This window comes from Pteropus vampyrus, unplaced genomic scaffold (assembly GCF_000151845.1).
Source record: "Pteropus vampyrus isolate Shadow unplaced genomic scaffold, Pvam_2.0 Scaffold23, whole genome shotgun sequence".
Lineage (NCBI taxonomy): Eukaryota > Metazoa > Chordata > Mammalia > Chiroptera > Pteropodidae > Pteropus > Pteropus vampyrus.
The window spans coordinates 8141917-8165564 of NW_011888804.1; the positions used below are offsets into that span (position 1 = coordinate 8141917).

Here is a 23648-nt window from a genome sequence, read left to right on the forward strand (position 1 = left end):
GTGTGTGGGGGCGGGGATCCAGGTTGACTTGGGCGGATAGGTTAAGTTTTTTATTCCCCTCTTTCAATAGAAGATCTGCGGTAAGACTTGCGAAGAGACGGGAAGGGAGGCGGCTGGGTCCGGATCACACCCAAGAAGGGGCGGAGGGAAGGCCCGCGGTGGTTGGGGAGGACAGCGGGCCGGGAGGGAAGCAGAATCTCCTGCTTGGTTCAGTTCGGGGTGCCCGGATTGCTTCTCTGAGGGGTCAGCGCCGCAACTCCGCCGCCGCGGGGCCCCGGTGACAGGCGCACGCCCCGCCCTTTCTCCTCCCCAGACCTGCGGGCTTTTGTTATGCAGATGGCGGCAGGAGGCTGAGCTGGAGGAGGAGGGAGGGAGTTGGTGGGGAGGAAGAGAGACGGAGAGGGGGGAGGAAAGTGCAGCTCGCGCGACCAGCCTCCTCTTCCAACGTCACATTGTGCGAGAGACAAAACCCGGGCGCGCCTGAGCTCACACGCGCACGCACACGGAGACGACCCCTTCGCCTCTCCCTCCCGGCGCTGCCGAGAAAGCCAGCCGTCCCTTCCCTGACCGGGCGCTGAAGCTCAGCGAGCTCAGAGCGCAGCCCAGTGCCAACCCAGAAGCCGAAGAAAGCCGGCGGACAAGCCTTCTTTCTCCCCTGCCTGCCCGGCTGAGGCGCCCCATCCCCCGCCCTGAACCCAGATCTTTCCCACCCCACCCCTCTGGGTTTCACGCGGACAGCGCCCGGAGCGGCGTGTGCCCCTGACTGGAATCAAGGTTTCAGCACTTCGGACAGCGCCTGGGCACCCCGGGCCCCTTTGGGTTAGCTATGGCGAGCGTTCAGCAAGGCGAGAAGCAGCTTTTTGAGAAGTTCTGGCGAGGAACCTTTAAAGCTGTGGCCACGCCACGTCCTGAGAGCATCATCGTCGCCAGTATTACAGCCCGCAAGCCTCTGCCAAGGTAAGGACCTCCTTCCTAAGGGGGAGAAACCCTGGTGGTCCCCCTTTCTGGCCTGTGCCCCAGAGCCCCGAGGGGTGGATGCAGCAGGCAGCTGGGCCGGGGCCCCTGTCTTTCCCCATCACTACTAGGTATCTCCCGCTGGAACATAGGAACTAATTGCTTGTATGAGGTGGAAGCTGGTGAGAAGGGACAGGGACTCTTTATTGGGGAGCAACACTCAACTGTCTGCTGACCTGGCAGTTCCTATTCAAGACGTTTTGCTTGCTTAGGGTGGGCGGTGTAGGTGGGATACGACTTGACTGAGAAACTTTTCTCGGTATTATAGAGCTCAGAGAATGGGCGGTGGGGGAAAGGCATGGTAGATTCGAGGTGATTAGGGGTTTTGTACAAAAAGAGAAGATGAGGGTTGAACCAGCTCAAGCAGCATTCAAAGACAGAGGCACGTTTCTATACTCAGCTCAGAAACTAGGGAGCTCTGAACGTTTTGACAAAAGCCCATATGCTGTTCCCTCAAATACACCCTAAACAGCACCCTCCCCACGCCTTTCTGGCTGCTGCTGCTGCTGCTGCTGCTGAATTCTCTCCTCTCCAGCATCCAAAACCAGGACTCTGAGCTCCAGAGTCAGGGAGGAGCCTTCCAAGATCACACAGATGGTCCTGGAAGTTTTACCTGGCTTTTCAAAAAGGATCTCATTGCTTTCAACTCAGGCATGAGACGAGATCCTTCGACGGCGGTAGACACAGTGTGTCGAGGGGAGAATGTGGGAGGGAAGAAAGGCAAGGCAAAAAGAGGGAGGATAGGACGTGGGGTGACACAGGGCAAAGGCCGAGCAAAACATAAGTATGACGAGACCGAGAGAACCCAGTTCTTTTCATAAATCATTCAATTTAGAGGAGTGTGGGAATACAAGGAAGAAGGCTGTCCCCTCCGTCAGGGAAAATCAAGGCAGTGTGAAAACTCATCTTTCTCTGATGTCGGATGAGTGGCTTGGTGGGAGTAAAAGAAAGAAGTGGACCGGGGGAGACCACTGGGAATAGTTATCAATCCTGGCAGGCTCCATGAAGGGAGTAGATTGAAAACATGTCTGGAGAAGTGCTTCAGACGGAATGCCTGTTCTGGTACAACTGAATCTGAACTTTCCCGTGGGGGTCGGGTGGAGACTGACAGGGGATCCTACCTAAAATCAGACTCAGACTGGAGAAGTTGTCATGGTCTGACAGGGACCTGGCTCATCCAGGTCTTTAGAAAAACGGGTGCCCCACGTTGGTTGGGAATGGTTGGGAATGGCCAGCAGGATGTAGCAGGCTGCAAGCAGCAGCAGCAGCAGCAGCAGTGTTTGTGGATGGGAGGGAGGGGGACACACTCTGACACAAGCTGGAGCAGGGGAGTGACAACACCAAATGCCATCGAAAGCCGATGTTTCTCTGCTTGGAAAAGAGGTTCTTTGTAGAGAGTTTTGACATCAAAGGTTTTATCTTCTCGGGTTTCTGCCATCCATCCCACCTTTGGAGTTCACCTACTGTTGGCAAATCAGGTGCTGTGTCTGCCAAAAAAAAAAAAAAAAAAAAAAAAATATATATATATATATATATATATATATATATATATATATATATATATATGTATATATATATGCCCTTGTAGAAAGGTCTGGAGGGAATTACAATGGAAACTAGAAGTTTGTGGCATTAGGTCCAGAGTCTTCCATATATTTCAGGAGTACGTGGAGAGGAGAGCAGATTCCTGGTGGTTTTTTAATTCAGAAAAGGATGCCCAATGTCTACCTGGCTTTGGTACCTTCGCTCTCTGCCTATCAGTCTGTTACTGGCAAACCCTTTTCTTAGTCATAGTCTCAATCACATAAATAGCCCACAAGGTCTCCCAACTCTCATGCTTTTTGTATTTTTGTTCAAATTCTGATTTAATCCATCTGAGACTCTTACAATAGCCAATCCTCCCCATACAGGTATCATTTCATTCCCGGTGTCTTTTAACGTTCTGGTCTCCTTCCCTCAGGAAACCGCCCCTGAGGTGAAAGTCTGAGCCCTAAGCCCCTAATTTATGTCATGCTGGAAGGGTTCTCTTCGATACTTCTGTAACAGGTGTGGCCTCTCTGTAGAAGAGATTCCAGTTTTATAGCTGTTACTCCTGCTTTGGAGTGGAGAGTGAGCAAGCAGCATTTGTATTCAAGTCTTCTAGAAAGGCTGGGTTTGAGTTGTCTTTTAACAGACTGTCTATGAAACCTGAATCATCCCCATTATCACCCAAGCCAGCCACATCCAGTGATGGTCAATGTCCACCTCCCTTTTAATGTTCCATGCTTACTTCAGGGTGAAAGTACCATGTTTCTAAAGCAGAGTTCTTAGTAAGCGGACAGAGGCATGGGCACAGAATCAGCGGTGCCCCAGCGGCTTTCTCTAGAGGCAATCTGGGGACTTGGTCTCATCAGAAATGTTTAGTTCCGTGAGTCAAGCCCAGCTCACAGGCAGCAGATCTGCCCAAGTAGCTGTCTGCAGGGAGATGGGGGAGGGGGCAAATGAACCACCAGCCGGTTCTGTTGGTTACACACTTAATATTTGTTTATAGATGAGGGCTACATCCTGAATGAACTTCCCCAGGATCTTAAGTCTATCTCTGAAGATAATTTTGTGCCAAGATAGAAACTTACATTCAATTCATTGATTTCATAGTAATATGCATACATCATACAACAGGTACTCCAAGCAAAGCATCCCCTAGTCCCCCTCCCTTCCTTTCCCCCTCAGCGAGGCTTACTTGATGAGGCAATAGCTTTATAATGTATCAAATTGCAAGCAGATGTCTGACTAAAATGTCAGAACAGTATAGCAGAGTGGGAGGCAATATATCATAGTGGTTAAGAGCTCAGACTTGAGCTTCAGACAAACTTGGATTCCTATCCTGGTTCTACCATTTAGCTGAGTGTCCTAGACAAGTGGCTCGACCTTGCTGATCCTGTTTTGTCAGCTTGAAAATGGAAATAATAATAGTAGCCATCTCAGGCAGTAATTTACGAGGACTGAGTCAGGTAAAGCACTTCCCACAGTGTGCGGGGCTTAGTGATTGTGTTTTAGACATTGCCTTTAAAACAAACTGCTCAGAGCTATGACGGCCAAAGGAAATTAACAACTCCTTCCAGTATCGTATTCTTCACGCCCACCCATTTCTCCCCACATTAATGCTGACAACAAAAATTACGAGATTTCAACTCCTGACAGGCAACTACTTTGAGATGGAATTAACACACAGGAAGTGGGATGGGAGTGTTCCCAGAATTCCCCTCCCCGAGTGAAGGTGGGCTGCTTTCTGATCTGACTCTTTCAGTTGGGGGGTGAGGGCAGGTAAAGGATCATCTGGATTCAGAAAAGATTGATACAACGTCCTTATGGAGTATTTTTTTGTCGTATGTAGAGATGACCAGATACTGCCCGTCAAGAGAAGGCTCAGACTCCTTGAAAATCATGACTTGGATCCCTAGTTCCATCAAATCTAAAGTGACTGTATCATTTATGGTTTCTGTCGAGAGTTAAAAAGGTTGCTGTGAGTAGTTATAACAGAACGAGAGCTCTAACAGGGACTGTCCCAGGCGAACGAGAATGTAGGGTCACCATAGCCAAACCTCACCCTATACCAGCTGCAAGAGAACATGAATCAGTAATATAGTTGGAGTGTAAAAGACCCCTTTTTTTGTCCCTACCAAAGAAGTATAGTCATTTTCCCTGGCGTTAATCGATTCTTTTTGTGAATCGCTTCGTCCAGAAAAGTTTGTACTCAAGAAGTTAGGCTCAAAGTGGAAAGCCTAGTGTTTGAGGCCAGCTCAAACTGTAATGATCATATAGAAGAATAGTAGTTGAGGACTTAATGAATACGTAAAAATGCTTGTAATTAGCATGTCAATTGTTTGTGTATACATGCGTGCTAGCAAAGTACTAGAAAGGTGGCTCCCTTAAAATAGAATAAGCAGTCCCTTTGCAACTCTTTTGGCAAAGTATTCATTTTCTTCAAAAATCGTTTCTATGCAGAATAGTCCAGAAGCAGACTTCAGCCCAGTCCCTGTCCAAAGGGTCGTAAATTGCAGACTATTGGAGATTTTACAGCATAAAGGGAAAGATGGCCAAATTGTAAGTCAGGAAAAATGCCTTTGAACCACTTAATTCAAGACTCCCCTCCATGCCAAGAGATCAGTTAGCACATTTGTGCTGACTCTGTCCTCGGGAGCCGATTGAGGGGCTATTGGGAGGTGATTTCCTGACAGCCAATGTGCCGAGGGTCACGGAGGATGCTTGCCCTGGTGATGAGTGAATGCTTCTCTCTGGGAAGGGCGTGTTATTGTTTGGGTCAAACCTCTCTCCTTCCGAAAGGTGAAATGTGTTGAATGGTGTGCAGGAGTCGGTGGGGGATCTTGTCTGACACTTGTGTTCATTTGGCAACCGTGCTGTCTTAGAAACCCAGGCTGTGGAAGCCGTTCAGTGAAAGTTGGGTACATTCATTGAATGAGTGCATTTGGTCCAAATCCAGCATCAGATTAGCTCTCTCCCAGCGCCACCCCCAGTCCTGACACACTGGGGGTTCTGATCAGTGCAATCCAAGAGACACACGCACTGCACATTGATTTGACTCTCACGGGTGTCAGAATGAAGCCTCCTAGATACAGACGTCTGGCTGGCTGGCTGAGAAGACATGTCGGCTGGTTTGGGGGCAGGAGGTTGAACTAAACGCTACCTGGAATTGCTTTCCAGGCCTATGAGTCTCCATTAACTTCACCCCGACTCTAAGCCACCAAGAAGTGGGGACATCCCCGAAAGCCTAATTCCTGTCATGAGGGAAGAAGCGTGAGTCATGTGTCTCCTGCTCCATGAGCACCCCAGGCATGCCGCAGGGGCACGGTAAATTTTAAAAATACCCTTTCTTCCAGAGTGGCTGGAATAATACTTTCCTGTGAGGTGGAAGTGTCTATAGGGGCTTAACAAAGCGAAAGTTCTTTAATTGCTTGTTGCTAAGACTTCCTCTGAGGTGCAAGAGAATATTTCTGATGGGGAGGAAGCAGAATGGTTAAGAGCTTGGGCTCTGAAGTCGGATCTACCCTTTGCTATTTCCTAGCTTTGGAATCTGCTAGTCGCTTTGCCACTCTAGGCCTCGGTTTCCCCGTCTGTGAAATACTCAGCTGATGGGGTCGTAGCGAGGAGCGAATGTGATCATTCATATAAAGAACGTGGCACAGTGCCTGAGACAGACCGAGACACCCGTAAGTGGCACTTTTTTACTACGACATGAGCTGCCTGACGAGATGCAGTGAGAGAGGGTGCCACGCCCATCGCCACCTGGGCTGTGGTCATGGCTGGGCTTCCTCGGCCTTGCCACTTGATCACCCGGGTGCTTTGGAATCGTTTTTGAATATGCTTTTGGCGTTCCGTAAAGAGCCCCTGGAGATGAGTCGAGCTGTTTTTAAAATCCGACAGGCCCCAATGGCAAACTAATCAAGAGAAATGTTTCCTTCTGCTGTTTGCAAACGCTGACTGGCTATGTGACTTTTGGCAAGCAGCTCGACCTTCTCAATCTTGGTTTCTTCATCCACAAAATGGGGCTAAGAATAGTAACCGCCTCCAAGAGCTGTTGTGAGGACTAAATGAACCAATTTCTGGAAAGTGCTATTTGGCACACGGCAAGGACTCACTCAGCGTTAGCTCTTACTATTAATAATAAATTATAGTTTTTATTATCACCACATGCCAGGCCCATTGGGGAGGAAAAGATGAATGAAATGCAGTCTCTCCCTCTGAGGGCTTCAGAGGTTAGTAGAAAGGGGCACACGAACATGAATACACCTGACTTGAGGCAGACAGTCTGAAGTGTTATCGTATAGGTAGGAATAAAGACAGAAGATGTAGAAAACCAGAGAAGTGAGAGCCTGCCCGTGAGACATGGAGTCCCTTGCTTATAGTCACACGGTCATCCTTAGTTATCTGATCTGTCAAATGGAGATGAATCTTTTCACGTCATCAATTTTACCTACAAATGCGAGGGATGATCAGAACAAATCAGGCTTTTCTCCCCAGTAGAGTCTCAAGAAAGATCTTTTCTTTTCCTAGAGGGGAAAAAAAAAAAAAAAGAATTTAAACTCTCTGGAGGGACCTTATCTGCTGGGAGACCATAGTCAGTGCTAATGAAGGAAGACTGTGGGAGAGAGCTGCCCATATAATATAAAATTTCAACTTCCCCGCCCCTGGCTCAAGGATGCAGAGTCTGGTGTGGGCTGTTACGTTTCTTGTCCTTCATGGTCTAGCTCTGTACAAAATTTAGTCTGCACTCCTTGAGCAACCGCCGATGGTGCGGGGATCAGAGTAAGTTCACACATGTCGAAGATCAAATAAACCACAGGGGAATAAATGCACAAAGTGGAAGAAGCTGCATGGGGCAAAAAAAAAAATTAAAGTTGTACTTTCTTTCATTCAACGCCATTATTGAGCTCCAATTCGATATGGCAGTGAACAGCTGGAGGTCCCTGCTCTTGTGGGGGAGAATGATAATAAATGAAGAAAGAAACGAACAAACAATGCAAGATCAGGTGGCCACAAGGGCATTAAAGAAAAATAAAGCAGGGGGAAGGCTGAGGGAGGGGGCTCCTGTGTTAGATGGAGTGGTCAAGGATCTGGATGGAGGGAGGCAGCCAGCCGTGAGGGCAGCTGGGAAAAGTGTTTGAGACAGAGGGAACAGCAAGTGCAAAGGCCCAGAGGTGGAAGCACGCTGGGTGTACTTGAGGAATAGCGAGGAAGTCATTGTGGCTGGAGCAGAGGGAGTGAGGGGGAGACAGACAGGAGATGACTCCCTAGATGTAGGCGGAAAACAGATCAAGCCGGGCCTTTTAAGCCCGTTAAGGACATCCCCGGTTCTCAGCTGCTAGACTGGGAGCAGGGAAGGGGTCTCAATGGGGCTCCTGCCCTCTCGGCCAGGGTCCTGCTTCTCTGGGCCCCTCTCTCCCGAATGTAACGCAGCCAGGGATGACTTTGAATAGCAGCGTCAGACGCTAAGCTGGGCCCTCCGTGTGTTATGGATGAGCATGAAATTTACCATCTCTCTGATTGTGATCAATCAGATTAGGAAATTGAAAAAGACACTGTTTAGACTTCCAAATAGCAGTGGCAAATCTTGTTCCCATGACGGTGTGGGTTTGATGTATCTCTCATATCCATGCGTGCAAATCTAGACTGTTCCTCTCGGCCCGCGGCCCCCTTCACTGCACACCCGCACACCCTTGAAGCTGCAGCCTGTGCTCTTGCCCTCCCTCTCCCTCTCCCTCTCTCTCTCTCTCTTCCTCTCTCTCCCTCCCTTCCCCCCTCTCTCTCTCACCTCCCTCCCCCCATCTCCATTTGAGATTTTGCTGAGGGAGCTCCCATATGCCACCGCCTGTGTGCGGAGCTCCGTGAAATAAAACACAGAATTAAGATGTCATAGAGACAAAGCCAAACCAAATATAGGAACAATGCCGAACCCTAAAACAGTCATTAAGTAATTCACGTCTACATGTGTCTGTTCAAAACAAATATTAAGATCCTCTGGACGCAAATGTTTCTCATCAAGAGAATCCCCTCGCTGTCGGATTCCCAAGGCTTACATCCTGCCGGCGGCTTCACCAGCAGGTCACTGTTCTCTGGCTTCATTAAAAGTTAAGCTTAGGCGAGTGAGCTGGAATTTTACGAGACAGTCACCACTCCTGCGGGAAGAGAAGCGCCATCTGGGCCTGAAGTGTGTACGTTCATGGCGTGCGCGTGCGCGTGCGCGTGCACGCTCGCTCGTGGCGGGAATGGGTGTGCCAAGCTCCTTACGTTATGTGCCCAGCCCTGTGCTAAGCACGTTTCATCTGTGATCTAACTCCATCCTCACAGTGCCTCTGGGAGGTAGGTATTTTTAAGACCCCGATTTACAGGTGAGGAAACTGAGGCTCGGAGTGTGGCAGTGACCTGCTCAAGGTCACATGGCCGGTAAGAATCCGAAATGGAATAAGAGCCCAGAGCTCTCAGCTGATTTGCTGATCACCTAGGACACTTTGTAAAGGAGAAAAAAAACTGAAACCAGGGAGGGGAGGCGTGGCTTGTCCAAGGTCACCCAGTTTGGAGGCGATGAAATTCGGATCTGAACTCAGGTCTCTCAATTGCAACTATGTTCTTCTCTTCCCGTCACTGTGGTTTTGCATATACGGTTGTGGGTGTTTTTTTTCTTCTTCTTTTGTTTTTCTCATCTTGTTTCATGTTCAGTCAGTCTAGGCAATCACTATTGTCATCACCCCCCATCTCCCACCCCTCTCGAAAAGCCTGCCTTCCTCTGTCCTCATCCTCCGTACTCATTCTCCGTGTCCAGCCGGAAGAACCGCTTTGAAAAGAACATCGGCTGTATACCCTCCCCTCATCTGAAGACCTCCATCATTATCCCTCGGTTTGTAGTACACAGAGCTGACTCCCTGCCGAGGCCTAAAGTCTCTTCATGGTCCACGTGCGCCTTTCTCCAGGATCATTTCTGACATGCTACCCCTCACTCCCTCAGAAGGACGTTAGGGCCCAGGGATTTAACTCAGCTCCTTCTTTTGTGCACGGGGAGACTGAGACCCACAAAGGGGCAGGGATCTGCTCAAGGTCTGTGGGCCGAGTCAGCCCGGGAGAGCTCTGGCTTGGGTGAAGTGGTGTTCGCCCAACATCAAGGTTCATGTCTGAACTTCTTTGTTGTGATCAGGTGACCAGACTCCATTCTCTCTCTTGCCATCCTCCCTACCTCCCCCCCCGACCCACCCACTGTGAGATGTGGCATCCTGCCCTATAAGGACCTCCTGTGGCATATGCTGCCCAAAGCTTGGTCTGGGGATCCTGGTGAGATGTCCATCTGGACCCAGCCTGTGCCTAGCAGAGCAGGTGAGCAGCTCTGGCTATTTCTGGGATCATATTTCAGAACTTCCAGCTGATAGGGAGGCTTTTGTTTGGCCAGCCTCCCTTCCACGGCCAGGTGGCAGGTGACTCTGGGGCCCAGCCCACTCTCATGGGGGGTAGGTATCTGAGCAGTGGAGGCAGATGGGCTCAGGGCCACCATTCACCATGAGGACAGTTGTTTCCAGCAGGAAACCATTCTCATAATAGCACCTTCCAAAGGCGATCTCTTTATAAACCAGCAACACCTCACTGTGGCATTTAGCCTGCAGTCAGGATGGGAGGGTCAGAGGGGACCTTGGAGGAACTTAATTAAATACAGCTTCTTCATCTTATAGGTGCGGGGGGACTGAGGCACAGAAAGAGGGCAGGGCATTCCATGGTGCATCAGAAGGTTCACGTCAAGGGTACAGCTGAAGTATGGGCCACTGGCCACCCAGTCCTAAGATCCCACGCTGCTCAGACTTCCCTGGGGAAGAAGGCAGAAAAATTCATTTATTCCCATTTTACAGATAGGAAGGAAGAGTGAAGCTCAGAGATGTGAAATGATTTGAAGTCACATCATGAAATAATGACATGTTGTTATCATTGTTGCTGTCGTAGTTAAACATTTACAATTGATCTCATATGATCCTCACAACAGTAAGTGCCAATTTTATGTCCATTTTGCAGATGAAGGAAGTGAAGCTCAAGGTCTTATAAAAACCCACACTGAACTCCAGGTGTCTCTGTCTCTGTCTCTGTCTCTGTCTCTCTCCATCTCTCTCTGTCTCTCTGTCTCTCTCTCTCTCCCTCTCTCCCTCCCTCCCTCCCTCATCTCTCCCTCCCTCTTTCTCTCTCTTTTGTAGTTTTAAGCTTGAGACCAGGCACTAATGCTCAAGTTCTTCCATTCTTCTTTCTTAATTTTTGCAACAATGTCTCAGATGTGTAGAAACAAATCACCACTAGTCCCCTGAAACACCCTCTTTATACTCAGACCTTCAATTTGTCTGCAAACATAATCGTGGTTTATTTGAGCTATAAAGTCCTACTATTACCAATATATTTAATATTCTTCCATTCTTTCATCCTTTGAAATGCCTCTTCCGTAGCTCTTCCAATCATAGCTATTCAAATTAAATTCTAAAAAATGTATGAGAATTAAACGTATAGGTGTAATACAGTCTTTGGGGAAATGGGCACTTTGCATGTATGTATGACTACTTCAAAAGCTGTCCATGAAGTGTTTGGGACCCCAAAGCAAAACATTTTTGTTAATAGTGCTTCTTTTAACATCGCCCTCCAAAATCTTTCAAAGGGGTCTTTACTTCTCACCACTAGCTCATTCTCATGGAGTAGCAATAACAAAAGTATTATGTACTAGAGAAAGATTCTGAAATAAATTATTTTACATCAATGATTTTACAATAGACGTGGACACGAGGTAGGGTATATTTTGGGCATTCAATCAGAAGCTATGGACTCTCTCCCAACTCTGGGTCACTTGACTCTAAGTCCAATGTCCCCATCCCACTGAGTGTCAAAAATCTCTGATCCCAAGAGCATGTGTACTGAGCATGGATCCATCAGGAGAGGGAGGAATCGCATGACCATCTCTGGTCACTGACCAGCCCACCCTGCCGGGGTGGCCCCATTAATCCCATCTTCTTTCCCTAGGCCTTGTCACTGAGTATGGTATGCCAGCCTCATGCCCTTCTTATCTGCCCCAGCGGATGCTGCATCTTTTTTTCTAAGTAGAATCTTTTAGATTGACACCCCTTTCATGATGATGGGGAGATGCATGGATTGGAGTGGGACCCCAGACTGCAAGGCAGAACCCAGAGCTCAGGAGCCTTAGGAAGAAACATCATGGTACCTTATCACTGCAGGGACCAGATTATGGGGAAATGGACCCCAAACTACGGTGGGAGGAACACGGGTCTGAAAACCTTCCTTCCATGGGGAAGGTTATGTATGACTGTTCCCTAAAGGACATCTTGTCAACTAAGAGAGTTAGAGGTGGCCTCAAAAATCTTCTAGTCCCACCCCCATTAACTCTTCATTTTATGGAAAGAATCCAACAGCCCAGAATAGTTAAGTAATTTTGCCTAAGTGTCCTCATTTGTAACATGGGGGCAAAACCCTCTGATTTGGTAGATCGTTGATACCCGGTATGACTATTTAGAATAGTTGCCCTTGGACATTCAGGTTCATGTTCAGGAGAAAATCAGTTTGGTGGAGGGAAGAGGAGAGAGAGAGGCACGAGGATTATCCCCCTAATTAAGAACCCTAGACCTCAGAGCACATTGGTTTTATTCCCTTTAAAACAGATGGAGAAATTAAGATTCAGAGGAGGAAAGGCACTTGCCCCAAATCACACAGAATCAGAACCCAAGTCCCCTGACTGACTCTCAGGGTTCACCTCTCTGCCAAGGTGACCTCCTGAATGTCAACTCTCAACTTCATCTGTCAAAGTTTTAATAGTAACTACTAACGATAGTTTCTGACTACCCATTATATGCCTATCACTGAGCAAAATGCTTTATCTGCGGTATATCACTTAATCTACTCCACCATCCTTTGAGGTAGTTAGATACTGTTGCAATTTCCGTGTTTGTAGATGAAAAAATTAAGGATCAGAGAAGTAGCTAACTTGCCTCAACTCAGACAACTAGGTAATGCTAGAGATGAGATTTCAATCCTATGTCTGTAACTCTTACTCTTGTTGGGAATACCTGCTCTGCCAATCTGGCATAGGAAGGAAAGATTAGAAAAATTAGGAGCACCATATAGAAGCAAGGAAGTTCTTGACAAGCTGGTTACATTTCTCAACATGTGGCTCCCTTCTGCTCCATCCCGGTGCCACAGAGATGCATACGAGAGGACACGGCTCAGGATGTGTGTCCACTAGTACTGCCCAGTTGTCTTGTTTTGGGGTGAGCAAACTCACGAAGGACGTTTGGTGCCACATTAATGTAGCAACCTTCTTGGAGGCAAGTTTCTCTGAGAAGAGAGAGAGAACAAGCCTTTCCTGAATGAGAAATTTGGGGCTTTTCATTACAGCCCCTACCCGCAGCTGACCCATTTAGGTGCACCCATTATGCATGCAATCATGGTCATTCTTCACAGGCTCAATACTTGATGCTGGTTGAGAACTTGATTCACACATCCACCCATCCATCAATTCATCATACATTCACTCATCGTCTATTCCTCTATCCATTTAGTTATCTATCTACTACCTAGTCATCCATTCATCCATCTACCCTGCATCCGCCTATTGTTCAAAGAACCTTGCATTCATTCATTCATCATTCCAACTATTCATTCATCTATTCTCCAGCTATTTGTTTATTTATTCACTTTCGACTGTTTTCTTCTCTCATTTATCCACCTACCCAACCAACCAACCAACCAACCAACATTTATTGAGAATCTACTTTGTGCCTTTGTTCACCATTTCCCTATATTTATGGTAAAGTAAAATTTATTCATTGTACTTAACAGATGATAAGAAATAGAAGCTCAGATAATTTCTTTTCCAAGACCTTATAGGCATAAAGCCTGGTTGAATTAAGTCTTCCAATCATAGTTCTTTCCAAGACACCTAAAACATTATGGTCTCAAGGAATTTAGGCATCTTAGGTTTGCTTTTTTACTCTGAGGGCTTTTGCTATGGATATTTAAATTATTCTACATATTCATTCTTATTAGAAATAAAGAATCACCATTGGCATGATCCTTTTTTTTTTAAACTTGCGCAAAGAGATTATACATCTCCCTTCTGATTATTCATTCATACCTTCATCCAGCACTGAGCTTCTACTATATGCTAAGCATAATAATGAATAAAATTTCCTCTGCTCTCAAGTTGCTTATATTCTAGTAGGGGAGACATGTCTATAAGTAACTAGCAATTAGCAGGAAACAGAGGAATTAATATTGTCAAAAAGAGAATTAAAGTCTCAACAGGTAAAGTGACTTGCCTAAGGTCATTCAAATTAGTCGTAATGCTATGCAATTTTAGGTGTCTCTTATTCATAAACTAAGGTCTGTGGCAGTTTGCAGGTATTATTTTATTGTATCTTCACCCCAATGCTATGCAGTGGATACCATTGTCCTCATTTTATAGGTAGTAGATGAGGTTCAGAGGGTTCAAGCAACTTGGCCAAGGTTATCACCTTGAGTTGAAGTTAAGATTCTAACCCAGATGCGCTTTCTGCCACAGCCTCCTCTCTTACCCAACACTTTCTTCCCCAGAAGCACAAGATATGAAGCAAAAGATGTCTCTGGTGAGACTTTCTTGTTCTCCTGCTTTCGAGTTTTTACATGGTCACTTCAGTGGAAGCTTACCACTGGCTAGGCTCAGGTAGAGGGGGAAGGGACTGCCCAGCAGTGAGGCCGACCTCAGGGGCTGGTGAGGGGTTGCCCAGGGTATTGATGGTCCCCTCCTACAATGGGCAATCACTCAGAAGAAGAATCGGGCAGCAGGAAGTGCCTTTCATGCTATAAGTGCTCTTCCCAGCAAGAAGATTATCGAACCACCTATGAAGAGGGATAACCCTTCAAGACAAGGAATTAAGAGATGTTGGTAGTTAACCATTTGTTTTCTTAACTGGAGCTAAACTCAAAGATGGCAATACAGAGAACTGTGAGCTGAATCATTGGTGTTGGGGAAGGGGCCAGGAGAATAGATATTTGGTAAGCACCAGGATTTCTCATTTCCTTGCACCAACTTATAGGGTGATTAAAAACAGCTTTACCTTATAAGTGAGAACACAGGCCCAGAGAGGCTATTTTATTTGGCCAAGGTTGCCCAGCTTAGCAGAGCTCTGGCTATTGACTAATGGTTCACATATATCACCATGGTGACATCCATCATTCCTGCCCACCAAGTACCTTTCTGGTCTTGTGGCATCTCTCTCTCTTCTCTCCTCTCCTCAGCTCAGAGGCAGTCTTTTTCTACTCGAGAGAAATTTTTTTTTCCTTGGGGTTCCCCAAAAACCCAAAGCCAAAAAACCCCCTCCCCCAAAAGCCTTGAACTTTCCAAAAAACAAAAACCAAAAAACGCTCTCATATTCTTCCTGTCTTCAGTCCTGACACCGCGCCTCCCCTGAGGCACTGAGGGTAGAGCCCATGATCTGCTTAAATGGTAAAAAGAAAAGGGGAAAATCCAGGAAGGGAAAAGATCACATAGATCAGTATCAAAATATCATCCCATTGCACATGCAATACCTCCTGTAAGTCCCTTAAGCTTTTGAGATGGGTACTATTACTATCTCCAATTAACAGATGAGGAAGCTGAAATTCAGGAAGGTTATGTGACTTCTCCAAGGTACCACAGCTAGGAAGTGGATCCAGAATGCAAACCCAAGCTTGTAAGTCTAACTAGTCAAGATTTTAACCACCGTATCCTGCTAACACACTTCCTGTGAGAAAAAAAATATCGAAATTGTCCAGAGAGGAGGAGTGACTTGCCCAAGGTCATTCAGCAGAATGGGAGTCAGGTTTGCTGATTGGAGGCATATCAATTAGTACCTGCATTTAATGGGCACCACCTGCGTGCATCTGGGCCTGCGCTCTCACAGTTCAGTCTCTAAGGAGGTTACATTCAACTCCCAAGAACAAAGTTCAGAGAGGAAAGATATTCCTGAGAATGTCAGCCAAACTACAGACCTATGCATCTGAGTGGATTAGAGCAGAATGGCTACAAAAAAGAAAAAAAAAAAAAGTTCCACAGAGAGTGTCCACAGCTTCAGTCAATTAGTCGTTGCCTGAAGCACTGTGTTGAGATGGCTTCTGAAGCTATATCTGAGATCAGTAGCAAAGAGTGCGTTGATCTATTAGTGATGTCTGTCATTGGTACAGGAAGGGAAGGTGGCAGTATGCATGCTCTATATTTATCTTTCCCAGGAAGGGAATGCTACGGCCTTTGGAAGGATCAAATCAAGTATCAACCATTGAACACTGACTGTGTGTTGGTGCCATGCTCTTGGCATTCATCGTTTCAATTCATGTCCATCGCAAGATATCTCCTCATTTTACAGATGGAAAAACAGAACCTCTGGAAGGTGAAGTCATTTGCCCAAGGCTAAGGAAGCTAGTCAGTGGCTAATCAGCTCTGATAACTACTGTTAAATACATAAACCATTAGGTTGATGAATAGAAATGTCAATAGAAGAGTAATCCCGGAACCTTTTAATTAGTGTGTGATGTATGTATTTCGCCAGAGGGCTTTGTCTTATTTATCTCCATACACCCAGCAGCTAGCACAGGGCCCAGGACACAAGCCATGCCCAATATATATTTTTACTTAGAACTATGAACAGGCACTGTGTTAGATACCCTAGGAGGGGTGGTTTAGAGAATAAAGAGATTTGGCTATGCATATAATAGAAAAGCATCTAGTCTAGTGCTTGGTATAAACTCGGTACAGGATATTTGTTGAATCAGCCAGTGCTAAAGGAATTGGCTACTGGGTCAGATCTGGAAGACAAGACAGAAATAATCTTGGTGAAGACAGGGCTCAAGGACCAGCCTGCCCACTGCCGATTCACAAGATGCCAAGCTCAGTGGACACATTTGGTGATCTCCTCTGGCAAGTCAGGCAGCTGAAGCAGGATGACAAGGAGGAAGTGGGTGTCCTGCACCGAGGGAACTCTTTCTGGCTCTGTGTTCTGCCAGCAGGATGCTGGGAGGCTGCAGGAGCCAGATCTGCTGCAGGGGCGCTGGAACTCAAGAGTCAGAAGAATGCCAGCTTCCTCTTGCCTAGAGCACCTGAACGCCGTGTAGGAGGGGGAAGGCAGTGGGGAGGGGTGGCCTCAGGGAGCCCAGTCTCATCGTACTACATCCTTTTCCAGCTGTGTCCAGGCTCTGTTAACTTTGAGGGGTGATTTATCTTATCCGCAGTGTTGGCATATTGCACTTTTAAAGAGTTTCAAATTATGAAATCACTGTGAGATCGGTAGACTTTTTTTTTTCCATGTCACAGGTGAGAAAACTAAGACTAACAGAGTTCCTTAAAATAATAACAACAATAATAACTACAGCAATAGCAGTGTACGTCAGACATTATACTAAGTATTTCATATATACTAACTCATTAAAACTTCACAATACCCTACGAGACAGGACATGTTCTTACTTCTATTTTGCAGACGAGGAAACTGAGGTTCAGAGTGGTCCAAACTTCATCAAACCCAGCCCTCTCTGATTCCAGAGCTGATGAGCTTAACCTTCATGCTATCCTGCCTCCGAGTCAACCAACTAATTAATTTATTTAGTAGCAATTTGCATTTATATAGTGTTTTTCATTTCCCAGATACTTATGTATATTCGTGCCTTCGAGCTGTGCTGTAATATTATGAGGTAGATGGCACAGGTATTCTTTTTTCTTCATGTCCTTTGACACATCAAAAAGGGTGCCTAGAGGTGAGAAGGCACTTTCTGCTCTCTGTTTTACACAGTATGCATGACATATGATGCTTCGAATAGTACAGCAAAGTTAACCCTGCTCTGCATGCGCTATGTTTCACTTCCCCGAGCCTCGATTTTGTCATCTCTAAAACTGGGTAAATAACTTTCTTCCAAGGTTACTGTAAGCATTGGGGACGATAATTTGAGAAAGACCCTTACGCACTGGCACATCAAAGAAGCGTCCAGGTCCACAGTTCAGAGTCTGCCATTTCGCGGGAGTGAGCAAAAACTTCTTCTGCTGCAGGAATGAACAGTTACGAGGTGACGGGCCGGAGTGAGCCTGGTTACCTGTAACTGAGCAGTAGCCCCAAGCTCATTCTTCACATCCTCTTCTCTCCCCTTGCACAGCTTGTCACTGGAAAGCAAGGGACTCGAACCCAGGAGCCATGAAATCTCCACTACATTGAAGCCCAGTGGACCCTATGGTCACTGGTCCCGGGCTAAAGACCTCTGTGCCGTTGGTCTCCACTTGGGCCAAGCCAACCAGAGCCTTCCCCAGGTCTGGGTTAAACTGTTTCTCTGGGAAAATAGAGGCAAATGGAAGAACACAGAAAATATATTTACCATCGGAGCATAGGTTTTGTGATGACAAGTCACCTAGCCATGTACAGTTCTATTTGAAGGCTGTCATTATGCTCATCCCGAGTTCTCTCAAACAGCCAGAGATGGAGGCATTTCGCCAGAGCCTAAACTAAGTGGAAGCTGAGCACTGTCCGTAGTCTTGGGATTGTTTGGCCAGTGGGGGAACCTGGCAGGCAGTGCCACTGGAGAGATGGGGACTTCCTTTGCCTCCCGTCTTCGTTCTTACGTATCCCTCGGACCACCGGAATTGATCCCCAGCACCCTGTTCCTCCATATTCTGTGACCATAAGAGTATTGCTGGATGCATGGCCATTTGGACTCAAAAGAATAAGCAGAATAGATGTCACCTTGGATGAGATAAGAAAGTCATTAAATGAGAATAGTGTGGTTAGGGTAGACAGAATTGGCGGTATAACAGATAAACCCTGGCATCTCGGTGGCTTAATATGATCCAGTCATATCTTGCTCATATCTTAGTCCTATGTGGGTTGAAGGAGGGTTTTCCCCGACAGGGACCCACCTCCATCACATGGCACGATCCAGCTGGCAGACGAGGACAGGGAACCAAGGCGAGAGGTCCCACCTGCTCTTAACTACCTCGGCCTGGAGGTGACCCAACACTTCTACTTACATACTATTGGTGAAAGCTACTGTTCCTTTCCCTCATAGTGACAGAGCCTTATCTCCTTACCGTTTAGGGCCACAGTAGACACACGTATTTCTCAGCTACCCTAGACACTACAATTGGTGCAGGGCTAGCATATGATAAACAGAGAGCCCATCGCAGCCCTTCTCTGGGGAGAGGTACAAGGTGGGGACTCTCACTGGGCTCTGGTGAGAAAGGCCACGCTGGACTGGATTAGTGACAGTGACGCTCAGTTTGTATTGAGTGTTTAGCCCAAAGCCAGCACTGTGCCGAGCACTGTGTATGAATTATATTGCTTAATCCTCGCAACCCCCTAGAAGGTGGGTACATTTTCATTACCCTCATTTTACAGTGGAGAAACCTGGAGCTCAAAGTGACAGCACTCATTCAAGGTCACACGGCTCCTAAAGGGTGAAGCAAGGATGTGAATCCCAGGCCCCTAACCATTATACTACATTGCTACCCATCATCTCTGTATAGATATATCTGGGTCCCAGGGAGGCCTGGGGTACAGCCTGTGGTCAAGGACCAGGGCTTAAGGGGAGTGAACTCATCCCCTTGGGCTGTATTCCTTACTCCCCAACAAGAATGTCGTCCAGTCAGTGCCCTAAACCGCATGGCTCCATACCTTATAGTATCAGCATAACCTGGGCCCCAGGCCCCGGGGTTCTGTGACATCCTGATTCTTCATTCTCTCAGGGACGTGATGCAAAAGACTGAAGTCAGCAATTGCGTAGATCACTGACTATCAAAACTTAGGGCAATTATAAATTTTTTTCGGTTTCTATTTCCCCTGCCTGCTGTCCCTCAACGGTTTAAGTAGGCAAGCTGATAGAGGTTATGAGGGGCAAGTCGTCAACTAAAAACGGGGTATCTGCAAGGCAAGGATATCTAGATGTGGCTAAGACAACATAACCAGCACAGTTCCAGAAGGAAGCCCTCTTAATGGGCAATAGAAGGAGCAGAGGGACACTAGAGCATCCCTGTCCTCCCAGGTCCCTTCGGGCTTGCTGCAGTGGCCTGAGGTCCGTCAGTTTTATGGATCCACTTTTGTATCTCAGCGGAACCTCTGGAACTCTCAACCACCTGGCCCCAAACTCCTACTAAGCCAACCATCCTAGAGAAAGTGCTACATTACTTTTCTGTTCTCTCTATAGATGATAATATTACAAAATTGTCACAGAAAGAGGCGATCAGACTATGCAGCCAAAAAAATCTAAGGAATAAAGTATGATAGTTGCGTTTTAGGCTGTTAATAAAAAAAAAAGAGTGCATTATATTCTAGGTTCAAGATGTTGGTGGGTTTTCTCAGCTTTGTCGTGTGTTATTAATCCTCTCATTCTAAATAAATATTCACTTGGTACCTAATTTAATTTTTGAAGTTTTATATTATTTTTTTCTTAAAAAGGACCCCCCACCAGAACTGTGTAAGTTTCAGGCCACCACATCTGGCTATGTCCCTACTTCTGAGGTTCTGAGATCATAAGATGCTATGGTTTTTATGTTCCATGGGACCAAGGTTTGTCATCAGCTTAGCCCTTCAGGATCGCTCTTGACATTTGACTCCTAGATGTCACAATCCTAGAAGTTCCCCCTTTGTGCCCAAGACATTTGTGGACTGGGACTCTGAATTCTACATTCATTTGGGTTTCTCTGGGTTTCCATCCTAGGCTGACAGATCTGACGAGAGAGCTAGCTAGGTAGGTCACGGTCAGCAGGGGCTCCAACCTCCTTATTTACAGGCGGGGAAACTGGCCAGAGTATGGCAGCCACTGGCCCAAGGCCACACTCAGCAAGTCAGCCAACAGCCAGGACTCAACCCAATGAAGAGATTACCTTTCCTCTGCAGCAGGTTTTTCCCCCAGAGAAGGTGCTTTGCTTCCCGCTGAGGAAGAAGTGGAGGACGATTTCAAAGGCAGAAGTGGAGATGATTTCCAGAGCCTGAAAAATAGAAATGTCCCAGTTCCGACCAAGCCACAGCCTCTTCTTCCAGGATCTATTTTCTTTTGTTCCCTTGGTGGCACCCCAGGCTCCCTCTTCATTATGATTTCACTATATTTTGGGGGCACCCAACTGGTTTACCCAGAGAAGATGAAAAACACTGCTAGCAGTGTCACTGTTAACAGTCCCTGTGGCTGCAGACTTCAAGCTTTGCAGTTGCACAAGCCTAATTTGAAATCAACATAATAAAAGTTTTACGCCAGCCTTCTCAGTGTAGGCACTCCAAAGTCTAGATGACTCTGGGGGAGAGGCAAGGGGACTGCCTTCTGGAATTTGCAGCTCAAAGCCTTGGGTCGTTAACACTTTTCCTGTCCTGAGCCTGGAGGTGATGGATCTTTGTCAAAGCCGAAGGGGCTCCATTTTACAGATGGGGAAACTGAGAGAAACTCGGCTATCCCATTACAGCTCTTCTGAGATGATACGTGGAGTAGTTTCTGGGGAGAGTGTAGTGTGGTGGTTCCCAAACTTGGCTACATAGCGGAATCACTTGGGGATTTTTAAAATATACGGATGCCTGGGCCCCGTGTCCAGACATTCTGGTCTAATTGTTTTAAGGTGATACCTGAGCATCATGGTTTTATAAATACTTCTTAGGTGCTTCTAACGTGCAGTGATGATCGGAACTGCGGGTATGGTGGTGAAGAGACAAAAAGATTTATATTAGAATCTCAGCTTCACTGTTTTACAACTGTGTCCTTGAGCAAGTGATTTCGTTCATGTGCGTCTGTCTCTTTCATCTGTAAATTGGCGCTAATAGAAATATCTACCTCATATGGGGTCAAAGTGGGAATTAAATGAGATAATATACATTAAGTGCTTAAAGCAGTGCCTACCATGTTGTAAGTGACTGATAAATATTGGTTTATTATTGTTATTGCTATTTTATTACTGATATATATCATCATTCCAAGGCCCCCGGTTGGAAAATAGAGGATGGAATTACAAGTCTATTGATGGATGAATTAGTATTCAGGAGATTTGATTCTTTTTTTTTTTTTTTTGGGGGGGCCATTCTGATAGCAAATGAGCTGTGTGACCTTGGGCAACCCTCTTAACCTCTCTGAGTTTAGTTGCCTCATCTTGCCAGATGGGTCTCACAGCCCCTGGCCATCTACTATCTAGAAGAGTTGTGAGATTTCAATAAGATAATGGATTTGAATGAGCTTTGAAAACGGAATGCACCGGAGGAATTTGAGATGTTATGATTATGATGGCCATTTCATCCCCCGCGTGCCCTGGCTGGCCCATCTGTTCTGGGAGCTTTTGGGTCTCTCTCTGCCTCCTTTGGCAGGCAGTCCTGAGCTGCTCAGTCTGACATTTGGGCAGTTTCCAGGGAGGATCTTGTCCCTATCCCATCTGCCCCTCCAGTTGACACTTTTCTCTCCCGTCTTTGGTCTGCCAGGGCCAACATCTGACCCCAGAGTGTGCGACCACGGTGCATGAAAAGAGGTCCTCACCTCATTCTTTTTCCTAGGATCAGGAAGTAGCCAGGGATTTTGGATTTCCCACAGTGGAAGAGGCAGACCTTCTAATAGACCAGCCGTTGAGGCCAAGTGGAGAGAAGTAGAGCTGGGATTTGAACCCCGCCTCCTGCCCCATCCCCCTGTGCTCTTGGTAATGGGCTCTGAAACTGGGTCTCCTTTAGCCTTCTCTTGGAGAAGTTAGTGCTTGTGGGAGAATATCAGAGCATGGGATGTCGGAGCCTGGGGGGCTAGTTGCTTTCCCCTAGAAGTCTGGGCTGTCTCCCAAGGAGAGTTTATATCCTTGGCCAAGTCATTTGGCTCCTCTGAGATTCAGTTTCCTCAGATGGACAGTGAGAAAACCCCCACCTCATCTATTGGTCAGATGAGACCATAAGTGAGAAAGTTTGTAACCTCTATTACCTCGATGCCAATTACGGGGAGGGAGATGGGATAGTTCTGCCAGGCCAGATCCCCTGGCTGGAGACCAAGGCCAAGGCAAAGGCATCTGGGCTCCTCTGAGCTGTGCGGGCTGGGCGGAGCCTGGGAGAAGGCAGGGCCTGCCTGGGATTGGCAGCTGCTGGCCTGCTGGCAGATGGTCTCCTAAGTGGGCCACCTCAGGGTCAGCTTTATGGATTTGCACATTAACCCTTCCCTCTCCAGCAGCCTCAGACACTGGTTCTTTATGACTTTGACCTGATCTACGGAAGTGCTGGGTCTCCAACTGAGCTGTAGACTAGACCTTGGTTCACAGCTTATCACTCCCCTCCCGCCCCAAGAAACAAACGCCTCCTCGCATGTGTGGGACACGTTGCAGTGTGCAGAGCCAGACTTTTTATATCCTCAAGGCTGAGCAAGACTGATGACAGAACACCTTCGATATAAGTCCCCTGCGTAAATACTAATTTTTGTAAATATTGACATACAAAAAAAAAAAAAATCACTGCACAGAATAACCACTGAATATTTTGGTGTTTATCTTTCTGGGCTAACTCTATTTTCTCTCCCATTTTCTCACCTTATTCTTTCTCCCTCTGTCTTAATATGGGATAATATTGGGCATATTTCTTTTTTAATTTCAGACTTTTTTTTTTCTAATTTAAAAATACAGTCTGAGTATCTTCCCATGTCAGCAAATATCTGTCCAGCTCACCATTATCTGTCCTGCATAGTATCCCATTATAGGCATTCCTCAAAAATAATTTACCCATCCTCCATTGTTGGATGACTTTACAGGATAGAGGAGGAAACAAATTCAGAGAGGTTCAGTGACTTGCCCAAGGCCACACAGCTTATAAATAAGAGCTTGAACTTGAATTTTGGTCGTGGAGCTTGAAATTCAGTTCTCTTTTTCAGAGTAAAAGAAGTGAAAATTTAAGAATGCTGCTTCTTATGGATCCAATATGGACCAAGCCTCACTCTGAAGAGGAGTCTGGACAAGTCTTGTTTGTTGATTGATCTGGCTTAGTTCTGGATCAGAGTCTCCGCCTTATCTTTATTAGCTGTGCGACTTTAGGTAGCCTCACTGCCCTCTCTGAGCCTCACTTTCTTCATCCATAAAACAGGCGATTAAGACCTAGTTTATCAGGCCATTGGGATTAGATTAGACGAGAAAT

General features: G+C 46.6%; 1 protein-coding gene across 1 annotated transcript in view; it reads left to right on the top strand.

Annotated features, from left to right (window-relative positions):
* Positions 1-534: 534 nt before the first annotated feature.
* SRRM4 (serine/arginine repetitive matrix 4) overlaps positions 535-23648 on the top strand; it is a 146174-nt gene continuing 123060 nt past the window's right edge. Inside the window, exon 1 of the mRNA XM_011355850.1 lies at positions 535-957. Within this exon, the coding sequence (XP_011354152.1) occupies positions 827-957 (131 nt within the window). The 5' untranslated portion in view covers positions 535-826. The remainder of the gene's footprint in view (positions 958-23648) is intronic.